At 37.5% G+C, this 14783-nt stretch overlaps 1 protein-coding gene across 1 annotated transcript; it reads left to right on the top strand.

Moving 5' to 3' along the window:
- Nucleotides 1–676: 676 nt before the first annotated feature.
- On the top strand, nt 677–14207 carry LOC146470637 (signal peptide peptidase-like 3). Its single transcript, XM_085121824.1, has 14 exons — nt 677–814; nt 953–1055; nt 1201–1278; nt 2944–3038; nt 3634–3753; nt 4278–4362; nt 5267–5379; nt 5474–5580; nt 6296–6367; nt 6799–6887; nt 7543–7588; nt 8258–8387; nt 8884–8993; nt 11971–14207. Exons 2-14 carry the CDS (start codon nt 1021–1023, stop codon nt 12040–12042), a joined length of 1152 nt encoding a protein of 383 aa, XP_084977950.1. The 5' UTR covers nt 677–814; nt 953–1020; the 3' UTR covers nt 12043–14207.
- The last annotated feature ends 576 nt before the right edge of the window (nt 14208–14783 follow it).

Below are 14783 nucleotides of genomic sequence, written 5' to 3'. Positions count from 1 at the left end.
GGACGCCGCGACGTCATGTGAAAACACTCTATAATTACATGATCTTTGGTTATAGGTCACTGCGTCCGCCTCAGTATCAGGAGCTCCTGTCAGTATAAATTAAAAATAATAAATAAATTTAATTTCAAGTTTTAGAAACAGTTCTTTATCGTTTGACGGAAGTTCGAGTGTAGTCGGAATCCAGACGCCACGTTTTCTGACTTGTGGTTCAAAACAGCAATTTGAGACGTCTTTTCACTGAATTACTGCGGTCTGTTTGACGACATCGTACCGTACACCGTTGAGACCTCGCGGATGTCCGTAATAAGCTGGCCAATTTTAAGGAAAATGTAGTGCTTGAGATATTCGGCAACAAATATAAATTAAACTGAATGACGTCAAATTTCTTTTTTGGGGGCTATAAAATATATATTGGAATAAAATATATTTCACAACGTCAAATGTAATTCAAGCTGATCAAGACCCAAACACTGATATGCGCTCGCTGACTGCCAGTCTCGAGTAACAATTTTCGTTTGCGGTTAACATCATTTTATGTAAAATTCACAAAAACTAACATTCACATTCGGTACTCACGCAAGGTAAGGTGAGTTATGTGTCGTCATGTGACCTTTCTTTGTTCCATTGGGCCCAGAAGAACTGGAACTGAGTACCCAGACGCCTTTGCATGTTGCAGTAAATAAAAACACAAAGCTGGGGAAAATTATCAAGAAATCTTCGAGATCTGGTCCTTCGCAAAGGCTTTAAACATCACAATCAAAGCCTAAACTGCCTTGCTTGAAAGTGTAGCGTAGTAACTGACTCTTCAGTTAGGGTAAAAAGTTAATTTCTGCGCTAGATTCATGTATCATTCAATGCCCAAAGTCTGTTTGACAACCAACGCCAACCAATGTTCGGGAGGCTTTCTAGTACACCGCCGGATGTCAATTTTCGTTTTGTAATTTTCTTATAGGTGCAAAACAGTTGTGGACCTCCTCAGACGTTTTTTCGTTGAATAATGAACAGTTATTTCTTGCTGTAATGGAGGAAGTTCAAGTAGAAGCAGAACCGCAGTGGTAAGCTAAGAAGAGACATCGTTATATGTGTGAAGGTCTACTTATTTTCCTATTACCTTCAAATCACAAGTGACCATCAAACAATACAACAATGAAGTGCTCCAACGCCGCTTACACGTGCATGTCGATTTCGCTTATTTCCTAGGATCTACATGTTTGCTGATAGCTCCAGAGTGTTGACTATTGTTATATCAATTTTGCTGATTATATATGGCAGTTTCAGGTGAGTTTTCGTTCGATTTTTGCGGGGTACTGAACCAGTACCTTTAACCAGCACAGGGGGATTATACTGCAGTGAGAGCGTGACATTGACCGAGCATTAGAAACGGTCATTGTACGTTATGACGCCGAGTCATGCAACGTAAAATCGAACAGTTTTGTTCGAAAAGGCTTTGGTTCCCAATGAAAACTGAAATCGTGAAGAAAAACAAAAATACTTCGTGCAGCGTGCCATTCGTGTATTGAAACATGTTATGTTCAGGTGTGTGTTGCAGTATGCTTGCAGGTTTATCGCGTAGATTCTTGACTAGTTTAATTGGATGACAGCCTGTCTTTAGAAAGAGAAGCCGTTTTTCCTTTTCCTTTTTATTCCATACCACAATCGTATTTTTTTTCACTATACCTTATTATAAAAGCTTAATTTATACAAATTTATGTGCTGCTGCTTTCATGAAAAGAGGTTAGATGTCACGTACTTCGAATTTAAAGCATAAAGTAAACACAAAAAAAACAGCTTGTGCTGAGTGCCTTCCCTTTGCTGAAAAATTATTTCTGATGAAAAATCTGTCTTAGAAAATTAGAGCTTGTGCTAATTCTTTTGTATCCATGATGTGCTTTAAAAAAAAGGCAGACAATAGTTTTATTGAGAACAATGTTTGGGCTTTCAGCTACCACAGAGCGCCCAATTTTGATTCCCTAACAGTGTATGTTTTGGTTTAATTAAATATAATCAGTCACTGGTACAGTTATCAAATGAAAGAACTGCACATCCATAATTTCAGTGTGTGTCAAATAATTGTGCATAATTTGATACTTACTGCTCATCAAAATAATACTGTACATACAAAGAAGAATAAACTCATGTGAGATTTTCATATTTGCCTTTGTTAAATTAAAATTGTGCTATTTATTGAAAGTAGTGATTGTCCTTTATTTAAAATTTTAAAAAAATAGAAGTTACCCAGATAGAAAGTTTTCCTGACAGTTTTTATTTTAAAAAAATGTCAGCCCTCTGGTCCCATTAAATTAATTTTTTTTTTGCTTTCAAAAACCAGGTGGTCCAGAATTTTTTATCCCCATGACAAAAAGTCTACTACCGAAAGATCTTGGTCCATTATTACAAGTTAGACTTTGTAACAGAAAATTAAAAAAAAAAAAAAAACGTTCCCTGGCCCTTATTCTTAATTTTACAAACTACCATATTATGTACCGGTATTACAGTGTATATATTTTACAATAACTGTCAAAATTGGCTCATAGCTATTGTCTATGATAAGAGTGCAGACAATGAAAATGATGTCGGATGTATTAATGCCCGCACTTTCTTAGTGGACAATAAAGCCAATTCCTTTCATACACGTTTAATTTCTATGACATCATTTTATTGTCTCTAAGATACATGTAGACCATAGAAAACTACAAACAGTCAATCAATGTTAACTAATCAATACAAATTTTTGAGTGTCATAACTTCATTTCATGGTCATGAATTGCAAAGTCTTTGCTTGGGTCACACTCAGGGATGTTAAGAATCTTTTCAAGAGCAGCCAGTCATGAGCGAAAGAAAGTCGCACCTTTTCACCCAGCTGCTTGCTACTGGTGAAACTCCTGTTGCTGGTAACTGTTCCATCCCACATAAACATGACTGTGTTACTGTTTGTTATTGCAGGGCCTTAGGATTGGATGCAACATTTAATGTGTCAGAGGATGGAGAAGGAGAACAGGCGAACCCAAATTCCACGCCTTTTGCAAAACTTATGGATGGTAAAAACACTTGAGATGTTATTTACGTGTAAAGTCAATTCCCTTTATTACAGACACCCTTGGGACCGTGAGTTCGTGTCCTTAAAATAACAAGAGTCCATAATAGCAGGAATCTACTTCGGTCAAATGTCTGTAATCTACTTTTGCCAGGGATTTAGCTGCTGTCCGTATTATCGGGGTGTCCGTAATAGTGAGGTGTCCACAAGGCGAGAGTTGACTGCATTCCTTAGTGGTTGTGTTGTCCACATGACATTTTTGAGCAATGATCTGTCTTAATACAGTCATGCTAGTTTCATGTGAGGCCACTTTATAGGCACTGTGTTGGCAGATTTCACAGCCACTGTACAGCTTTATAGTGTATTAGTGCCATGCAGCTACATGTATAGTCTATTGTAGGTATTTTTTAATATTATTCCCCAGGTATATATTATCAAAGATGGTATTTAATTTTTTTTGGTCTAGCAGCATTGGTTTATTGTTTGTTCTTTTATAATCTCTTGACCAATGATGTGAGACATTACGAACCATGCAGGTTGTCCCGCTCATTTTGTGTTGTATACTTACACACAATTTGTGCTTATTTTTTCACCATCAGGGTTTCAGACAATCAACACTGCTCAAGCTGTGTTCCTTCCAGTTGGTGCTTCCTTCTCTCTTCTTGTGATGTTCTTCTTTTTTGATACTCTTCAGTTTTTCTTTGCACTTTGTACTGCTGGTGAGTAAATATCTTTATACAGTCATGTACCTGTTGTCATTATCCATGAGATGATTAGAAATTTTTGTAATCAGGCAACATAAAACAATATTTATTATTATAATTGTAATAACCAAGAAAGAAAACTGTTGAGTGGCTATTTTTGAGTACATCTACATGTACCATCCCCCTTGGACTCTCCCTGAAAATTATACATATATTCACTTCAACCTGGAAGTTCCTCTAACTGAAGTACAGTCAGTTGGTTCCCTAAATTTGACAAATAATGACCTGTATATGGATGACACATCCATTAGGGCTCAATGTACTCCCCCATTCCCCGAAAATATTTAACCCTTCCCCCACCAAACGCAATTTAGTTTCTTAATATATGACAATGAGTCTCCATGCTAAAATAAAGCTCATTTGGAGCAATTCAATTTTAACGCAAAAAAAGTCACATACGTCTCTCTTGCACAAATTGTAAAATCATGTAACAGCTGGCCAATATTTATTACTAATAAACCAAATATTAATTTTTCCAGCATTGGCAATGGTAGCTTTCTCCTTTGTTCTTCTGCCTGTTTGCCAATTTCTTACAAGACCATGCTTTGGAAGTAACAATCAAAAGTAAGTTAAATTGATTTGTGAAACTTATACTACTGACCACAAATATGTTTTCTGAGAAAAACAGATGTATCGCTTGGGAAATCACATTATATTGACCCTTTAAACACTGAGCACTGATGATCAGAATGTACTTTCTTTTTTAATTAACAATATCATCATGCAATCATACAGTTAGGTCACGAGAATGAGGAAATAATGATACCCCCCCCCCCTCCCCACCTCCCGTGAAGAGATTAGAAATTCCAAGGAGTGTAGAGATCTCAAAGGGAAGCAACTTTAAGGGTAAAAATATCAAGCTATACTTGAATTTCCAGAGGGGGAGGGGGTCCTTTCCATTGGCCTGGACAGGAACGATACATACATGTATGAATTTTTTCTCTATCTACACATAACAGTGACTCAGGAGAACTGTGTGCATGTTGTTATTGCAACTAAACATTACTGTTTTTTTTTACCTAATTTTGTAGACTGCAAAACAGTCGTATTTTTTGCGTTGGTTTGTCGTAAGAGTACGCGCGGTCTTCGATCGAAAGGTCTGGACCGAGTGTGAAAACGGAGAGTGGGACTGGGGAGAGACGCTGAAAAATACGACTGTCGGCTATCCATAAAACGAATTCGTTCGAATTTCCCGTTGCTGTACGAACAGGAAATTCCCATTGGTTGAATTATGACGCTACCTGTCAACATAATGTCAATCGCACCTCATCAGAGATAATCGAACCTATGTCAATTTCACGCTCAATGTTTACTTGAATGATAATTATTGTTTCCTTTTAAAGTAGCCGAACAGACAATCACTCATAATTATAGTATTTGAAGGTTTAGAGAGTAGTGACAGAAATCATGATGTGTATTAAATTTATTTTTTATAAAATTAAGATCATTTGCTCTTTTGTGCTTTCAGGATTTATGTTGGTTTTTGCGGCCGATTCACGCCAGCAGAGGCAATGTCACTTGTGTGTTCTGCGGCATTAGTGATGATCTGGATTGTGACAGGACACTGGGTCCTAATGGATGGTAAGTGTACTCTGTGTAAAGTAATTTTACTTCAACTTATGCCATAAACAAATTGCATTCATTTAATATTTGTTTGCTGTTTTGTGTCTTTCAGCATTAGCCATGGGATTGTGTGTTTCCATGATTGCATATATCCGTTTGCCAAGCCTCAAAGTGTCAACTCTTCTGTTAATAGGCCTTCTAATTTATGATGTATTTTGGGTAAGTGCAATAATTATATTAATAATTATTATTATGCAAAGTATGCATAAGTTGGTACTTGTCAGAATGATTAGGATTTTTTTGTCACCCAGGCCTCCAAATTTGAATACCATTGTAGAAGGATCTTGCATTCAAAGTGATATCTCGTGCTAGAAATAGGAACTTTTGTATAACCTATGGCAGAGATTTACAGTATGTAATTTCAATACCCCATTTCAGAAAGGTTGTTGGCTGCTTTCTTAGTTTGGCTGATAAATCCAAAATACTACCAAACAGTTGTGCTTCTGCAAAAATAATCTACTGTACACAGCATGTGAAATGCAGCAGACAGCTCGAACAAGTAAAAATCACTGTTCAGTCAACTTGATGCCTTTATTTTGAAACTTCCCTGCATTAATTTTATGGTTATACCCCATAACAACATTTCTAGACCAGCTGGAGGTTGCATCACTATGCCATTTGGGCAGCACATACCTATGTTTTACTTTAGGTCTTGGGGGTGGGGGAGGGGGGGTGTATATACTGCTCAAGAGAGTGTGGATTCTGCTTGGAGCACCTAAGATTTAATCTTAAGAGCTCCAGTGGAATCCACTCACTCTTGAGCAGTATATACATGTATCTCTCACCTTTTGACTTATTAATTAGCACCATACATGAATCAATATCATTGTACATATTGTAATCTTTGTCTTATTGCCATGTTCTCCCAAATTAGGTATTCTTTTCAAGTTACATATTTAAAGCCAATGTTATGGTGCGGGTAGCGACACAGCAGGCCGCAAACCCTGTAAGTATTTTTGTATTCAACCTACATTGTATCCTGTACTGTATGCATGGTTTATTTCAGAAGTCAGTTCACAAATGCCCTGAGTGGACCCCTCTTGGTAACATATGACTTTTAATTATTACTTTTGTAATATATTGTTATCAACAATGTTATTGGTAATTCTATAATGCCGCAGCTCTAAAATAGCCCCTGTATTATCCTTTTTGATAATGAAAACAAAAAAAAAAGAAAAAAGAAAAAAAAAAGAGATGAAGCATTTGGTAGGAACCATTCTAATTTATAGCTAGTACTAAGCATGGAAGCTTAGCCATCAAGCATAAGATACCCTCATGCTTTATACTTTTGCATGTGTTTTTGTTTAAATAATGATTAAAGTTTTTTTTGTGGATGGATCACAAAATGTAAATCTGTGAAAATTGATGCATTTTCAGGTGTCCATCATGGCAAATAAATTGAAAATGAATTCTGTAGGAAGTATCTCGCCACAAATCTCTCTTCCTGGAAAATTGATTTTCCCAAGGTGAGTGCTGAAAAACTATTTGAATGTTAATTATTTTTAAATTAACTTCTTCTGCAGGTGATCTTTTACCCCCACAAAGCCTGTGGCTGAGCTGATTCCCACATTTCATCAAAACAAATTTTTCTAATTGAATTATGTCAACAACAAGCTAAGGTGAAAACATTCCTACTGCCAACTGGTAATTCAAGAGCTCACTGCCAGGCCACAGGTGTAGCTAAGCAACTGACATCTGCATCAGGTCCTCTATGCAGAGATTTGCTTCACAGTGTCTCTCTTCCAGTCTGGTGTATAAATGGGTACTGGTTGTAACATGCTGCTGCTGAGGTTAACCCTGCAATGGGGGTAGCAATACTCCTAGTTGCTTCATGTTACAGAAACCTGGGTTAATAATGGGCCACTAAAGGTTGAGTGCAACTTACCTTTAGTACCTTCTATGGGCATATAATTCATAGTAAGGTAAGGGTGACTATACGATACCTCGCCATGAATTACTTGCCCCTCCGTGAAACGAGAAGCCTAAATGGACCTCGGTACCCAGGACCATCAGATTTTAGGTCTGAGCTCATCTGATGGGCTTACCAGTTAACGACACTACTTAATGTAAGTAAACTCTGATAAGATAAATACGATGATCTGGTTTTTTTCTTTTTTGTAGTATGCAAGATAGAGGCAGATTCTCTATGTTAGGACTTGGAGATATAGTGAGTATATTATCAACTAGCATTTTGCTGCTGTTTCACGTTCTGACTTTTTCAGGGGATATTAAACCCCTCAGTGCAATTAATAAGTACTCAATACATCAAGAAAAACCATTGACACTTCAGTATAATGAACAACACCACGACAGGAGAGGACTGCTCAATAGTTTTCATAATTTGAATGGTGGCACTTTTAAAGGATTTCATCCACAGACTCAAAAAGTAGAATCACCTTGTACAGCATAATAAACAACACCACGGGAATGTACTGCTCAGTAGCTTTCATTTGAATGGTCACACTTTAGGATTTTATCCACAGATTCAAAAAGTAAAACCACCCTGTACAGCATACACTGTAATAAACAACACCACAGGAAAGTACTGCTCAGTAGCTTTCATTTGAATGGTCACACTTTAGGATTTTATCCACAGATTCAAAAGGTAAAACCATTTGGTAAGTGGTGTATAGTATTCAGTACCACAGTGGTTGACACTTTAGGATTCATCCACATGACAGAACAGGACCGGAATTCTATAATTTATAAATAATAAGCAATTCTACATATGGGTCTTTTTTAGTACCAAGAGTTTCTTACAATACCATTGTTATCCTAGGCTAGCTAGCTGCTGTTTAAAATTGTTGAACTAATATAACAAATTATTGCTATTCAGGTAATGCCAGGACTTCTCCTTTGTTTTGTCATGAGATATGATAATTACAAGAAGCATGCTTTGGCTGCAACTGATACGGAGCAATCAAAGATAACATATTTTCATTGCTCACTTATTGGTTATATCGTAGGTAAGAACCTATGGATTACTTCACATTTTACGTTATTCCAATTTTTTTCAGGAAGAACATTTTATATTAGAGTTAAAAGAGTTATTCCAGCTATTTTAAGTAACACTTTGTAAAACAAAAATTCACTTCATATCTTCGTCTTGATGTTCTAGGGGATTTTTGTGAACGAGAAAATAACAGTGTACTTAGTTTTAGTTTCAGCGTAGGTTTGACTTAAAATCTCCTTGACATAGGCCTTTAAGAAACCTTGTTTGATTTTGGCTTGCAGAATACATAACTGTGTAGCCACGTAGCCTCGTAACTTGGGTGTGGCAAACAACATAGAGAATGTGTCTATACCTCGTTCTTTTAGCATGAAGCGTGTAGGCCAATATATCCCCGTAGCCACGAGTGATTGTGTAGCCACGGATACAGGTTTTTTTAGGGGTGCAGCCTTGAAGTGGCTGGGTATTCTCCTGGTTTTATTTTAATGATTTGTTTTGTCCTCTTTGCACAGGTTTAGTGACGGCCACCGTAGCATCTGAAGTGTACAAAGCCGCTCAGCCAGCCTTGCTATACCTTGTTCCATTTACGCTGTTACCAATCCTAGTTATGGCTTATCTTAAGGTATTTTCTTACCCTTAAATTTCTTTATGTCCTTTGCTCCACATCGTCTCCAGGGCCGTACCTAGGATTTTTTGTCTGTGGGGGCAAACTCCGCACACCCCTCACAGGGGTCTACCGTATGTAGACAGGGTTTCTAGTTGAACATTAATTTTGTTTTCACTCCTACACAGAAAGTTGCCTCTACGACGTTTAGAGAAAAAAAACACACCGAAGCTTTTTTTTTTAAATTGCCATGACTTCTTATGGAGTTAACATCTTGTTTAGCTTGAAGTAAATATTGTTTCTCATTTTAAAACACAGTCGATACACTGTTGTAAACAAAGGGAGAAAATCACTGAGCTTCCACAATACAAACGCACTATATCAGTGGAGCGAAGCATTTGCAAAAACACAGTCGTTATTTAAATACAATTCAAGCCTTTTCAGTATTACTGTGACACGTTGCATAGTTCTATAACGCGCTACAACGATTACTAGAGAACCAAAAAACCAAATAGCCGTGCCAAGAAACACAACTCCTTGTGACAAACACTAATAGTCGGGCCCGGCATTCCAACAATTACAGAATGAAGCTCATTGCATGATACAGGCAATGATTAATTTCTGTCCTAACATTACACAAATCTCAACAAGAAAGGCAGTTAAAACTATCAAGCACTTAAAAGATCCAAGCCAAACCCAGCTGAAATGCCCTATGTGGCATAAAAACACCGTCGTCGAACACGCGGAATAAGAGATCATATTCAAAAGGAAGAGAATTTGTTACAGCGAGTTATAGCTTTTTCTGCGCGCCTAATTTACACCTACTTTTGTTGTATTTGTCTGTGCTACATCTTTCATACCTTTCGCCCCCACACCTTTAAAGATTATTATGTATGTAAAGAGCCTTTCTGAAACTCCTTTTACCCTTTTTAAGCCAGTTTTCTTTGCATAAGTTTTTAGTGTGCGCGTCATTTTCAGTGTTGTAAAGTTGTGTTTCGCCGTTTTTATGTTAGTCGTTCGTTTTCTATTGTTTCTCAGTTGCTTATTCCATGTCGTTACTTGTAGTATTTCTTAACATCTTTTATTTAATCTTTGTATTTCAAGAACCGTTCTGGTACGGATTTGTTTACCGTCGGGATGTGTTTGGAATGGTGAAGTTTTCGAATAAAGTGATAATGTAGAGAGCTGAGTGTAATTAGCAGCGGCTACAGAATTCAAAAGAGGAAACTCAAAAATCATTAGGCGCAAATGAGCTGTCGGATGATGAACATGTGATGGTTAAATCCAAACCCGCTACAAATACTTGCGAGCAGGGCAGGCTTTTAAAACCAATTTATCTCTGAAAAAAAATATACTTGTATAACCTAGATTTAAAAAGACTAAAACACGCGCCAGAAAGTGGCGTAGGCTTGTCAGTCTTTATTTACACACCAAATTCTAAACCATAGGCAGCACAAACTGACAAAATCATTATTTTCATAAGATAACCGGTACTGGCTTTTGCCTCAAAAGATTTTCCAAAATAATTATTTGGAATTCACATTGAAGGAATATTTTTTCAGTCAATTAGTCGATTTTCTTGTGATCAGTGTGATGTTAGAAACAAATTGAGTTTTCCTGGCGGGGGCAGCTGCCCCCTCTGCCCCCGCGCTAGGTACGGCCCTGGTCTCTCTTCACCCAGGTGTATAATTGGGTACTGGCGACATACTGAGCTCGGGTAACCATGTGATGGACTAGCATCCCATCCAGGGGGAGTAGCAATTTTCCTAGTTGCTTTCTCCTACAGAAACTGGGTTAAGCTTAGGCCATATGAACCATTTAAGGTCAAATGCGACTTTATCTTACCTTCTATAAAACAAGCGACCTAAATGGGACTTGGCACCGAGCACCTTCAAATTTCAAGTCTCTTATTCCATTTACGCTGTTACCAATCGTAAGTCATGGCTAGCTGAGACAAGCCTAGCTACTTGCTTACCATAAAATTTCTTTTTGTCCTTTTCTGAAAAAGTATCCACCATTTGGCATAACAATGGCATTCTTTCAGTGAATCACACAGCCGTTCACATGCAATTATCTTCAGTTGGAAAGATTTACTGATTATTCCTCCCATCCTTCCATATTCTCCACTGTCCCACAATTTGCGTGACAGCATTAAACAGGATTGTGTGACGGCCCTAAATACATGTAAAGATACCAGTGTCAGTACAAAATGCACTGATTAAAAGAAATGTGATGTTATGTTTTAAGCCTGGGGGCCCGGTTGTTCGAAAGCCGATTAACGTTAATCCACGATCAAAAGTTAACCAAGGTTTTCTGCTCGCTCGTTAAACTTGTTTTTAAACTCTAAAATTAAGCTTGTGGTAAAGAAAAGTCAACGTCAAAACTGAGGGACAAAAATCTTTTTGAAAAATCTTTATTGTTGTGTAATTAAATTCGAACCAAAGTTGTTGTTAATCCAGGATTAGCTTAATCGGGCTTTGAACAACTGGGCCCTGGCTGGGCCCAGTTGTTTAAAGCCCGATTAAGCTATTCCTGGATTAACGTGAACTTTGATGCGAGTTTAATTAAAATCAATAAAGATTCTTCCAAAAGATTTTTGTCCCTCAGTTTTTGACGTTGACTTTTCTTAACCTTTAGCTTGAAATTAGCCTGTTAAACCTTTTTAAACGGGCGAGATGAAAACCTCGATTAACTTTTAATTGTCGATTAGCGTTAATCGGCTTTCGAAAAACCGGGCCCAGGTGAATAAATAACAGAAGGCCTAAGCCTGCTCGAGTCTCCTGTAGCTCAGTGGTAAAGCATCCGAACTAGTAATCGGAAGGTGATTCGGATTTTGTTTTTCCGAGTACGCCTGTGTTACAGACTAACAAATACGTCTATCAAGAAATAATATGTTTGCCTACACTGAGTTGTTTTTAGCAGATTAGAGCACTTTTATTTTTATAGAAATCGAAAAAACAAACCTTTTTTAAACTGTTTTCTTTTTCCTTTTTAGGGCGATCTACGGAAAATGTGGCAGGATCCTTTTGTAGCCGCAACTGCGAAACTTAAGTTCATGGAAGTATGACACAGTACGGAAGGCACAATGCATCAAACACCCAGGAGAAACACAACTAGCGGTTTTATGGACATCTCACGAACTTAACGTGGTGAACTGTTCTTGGTTTTGGGTCTAAAGTACAGTCGAGCTTTGTATTTAACCACTGGGCAGAAGTTTTGTGTGGAAGATCTTAATATGGGACCAAAGGATGGCAGAAACACAGTGTTTCAAGGATGTTGTCATAGCGAGTGGGGACAGTGTTACAGTCTACAAACCGTGGACGAAAAGAGAAGGAATGTATACTAGCACAGCTAAGCCATTCTGAGTAACCTCTCACATGAGCTATTATCTCCCTTGAGCAAATATATCATAGTTTGTAAAACGGCGCTTCGATAATTGCTTTGCCAAACTCTAGTTAGATACTTTAATCCTGGGTAACTGACCACTTTTCTCGGAAAATGGTTGTTACTTGAATGGATATTCAAAAACAAGCTCGAACGCCTCATTATGTTTATACAACAGACACTTATTTCAAACGTAACACTGAGTTTAAAAAAGTTAAAATCAGAATAGTGTACACATCGAAAACCGGGTCATTTGCTTCAAATGTCCTATCCATATCTAATTTTTAACTTTTTGACAGCTAACCGTTTTCAAATCAGTGCTTAGGCCTAAGTAGCGTAGATGAGTGCTTAACCCCTGTCTGCCTTTCCCCGCCTAAACGGCGCTTTAGGATTCAAAAGGGTGAGGCAACAGCAATAATGCTGAAATCTTAAAAACTTAACTTAATACCTGTTATCGTAACATTGTGTAACCAACACTTGCTATCTTAACCGTTATACTGACGATGATGGATATACCGTCGAAACCGATGTCTGGAAAATTAAAACGAGTCGTATTGTTTTTAAAGAGCTGTAGGATTAAATTTGGTACATTGTGGAAACATCACAAGGCGTCCAACCTTTACAACTCTCGGAAAATATAATAATCGTTTCACGTTCAGTCAAGTTCGTTACCGTTCACAAAGGTTTGTTTTGTAGCTACAAAATTACATCTAATTTCTCTTCATAACCTTCCTGCTTTTATCAAACATATGACGCAGTTCATTAGAATAATGGCAATGGTTAAACTGGCTTGATGGGTAACCAGATTCTCTTAACTAGTAAGAAACGAAATACACGGATGGAGAACAGTGAGCAGTGAGGAGAAAATACATGTTGACATTGGATTTTAATGATTAACTGCCTTGAGTAATATGCATGTTAAATTACAGCCCTCAATATTAAGCTTTCACTTACAGTTCTTGTTAGCCGTTGTAAAGATGATTCAGAAATGATTAAGCGGCTGTAAATAGCCACAACAGCTTCGCCTAACGTTGTGATAACAGTCATTTCCTAACTGCAACACGGTTGCGTTCAGTTCAATAGTTCGATTTTCGATAAAATTTCTAACGGAGTTTTAGTTTGCTTGGTTCACAAAGAACTTTTTCTTTGGTTTCCTTCCTTCCTTCCTTCCTTCCTTCCTTCCTTCCTTCCTTCCTTCCTTCCTTCCTTCCTTCCTTCCTTCCTTCCTTCCTTCCTACCTACCTTCCTTCCTTCCTTCCTTCCTTCCTTCCTTCCTTCCTCTTTTCCTTCCTTCCTTCCTTCCTTCCTTTCTTCCTCCCTCCCTTCCTCCCTGCCTCCCTCCCTCCCTTCCTTCCTCCCTCCCTTTCGCATAAACCACTACAGAACATGGCATGAATTCTTTTCTTTTCTTCTAGCTCCGCAGTGTGTTATTTTCTTGTGAGATAGAATGAGCAACTCTTTCCTTTTTTTCTCTTATTTTTGTCTTATTATTTTTCTCTTATTTTTGTCTTATTAACCAACTCCAAAAATACTATATGCCCAAAGAAAGTGTAAATAATTTTAGTACAATTTAGTGTATTTATTTAGTGGGAAGTTTTTCAATACAACGAATCATCGTATTTCGTATCCAGATCTTTTGGCTTTCAAAATGATCTAGTAAATAAAATAAACTGAGGGAAGAGTCATAGGCTAAATAATTTTATTTTAAAGCCGTTATTGAATGTTAGGCTGCGTGCAAGCGTCTTTGTTACACGCGTGAAACAGTAAATAGGAGACGTTTGCATTGCAGGCGGGATATTGAATATCAGCTACAAATGGAATCAATAAAAGTTGTTTTTGTTTCAAGAATGCGATGTCCTACTTTCGTAAATTGCTTAACTACAAAGTAACACAACTTATATTTGTAGGTAATTAATGGTTTCTGTAGCATGAAGCAGATAGAAGTATTGTTACTCTACCCTTGGACTGAGTAAAGTAAAGTAGAGTAGAGTAGAGTAGAGTAGAGTAGAGTAGAGTAGAGTAGAGTAGAGTAGAGTAGAGTAGAGTAGAGTAGAGTAGAGTAAAGTAGAGTATAGTAGAGTAGCGTAGAGTAGAGTAGAGTAGAGTAGAGTAGAGTATAGTAGAGTAGCGTAGAGTAGAGTAGAGTAGAGTAGAGTAGAGTAGAGTAGAGTAGAGTAGAGTAGAGTAAAGTAGAGTATAGTAGAGTAGCGTAGAGTAGAGTAGAGTAGAGTAGAGTAAAGTAGAGTAGCGTAGAGTAGAGTAGAGTAGAGTAAAGTAGAGTAGCGTAGAGTAGAGTAGAGTAGAGTAGAGTAGAGTAAAGTAGAGTATAGTAGAGTAGAGTAGAGTAGAGTAGAGTAGAGTAGAGTATAGTAGAGTAGAGTAGAGTAGAGTAAAGTATAGTAGAGTAGAGTAGAGTAGAGTAGA

The sequence above is a fragment of the Pavona decussata genome, unplaced genomic scaffold, assembly GCF_977016875.1.
Source record: "Pavona decussata unplaced genomic scaffold, jaPavDecu1.1 SCAFFOLD_113, whole genome shotgun sequence".
In the NCBI taxonomy this organism is placed as follows: domain Eukaryota; kingdom Metazoa; phylum Cnidaria; class Anthozoa; order Scleractinia; family Agariciidae; genus Pavona; species Pavona decussata.
This window is presented reverse-complemented; position numbering and strand designations above follow the sequence as displayed.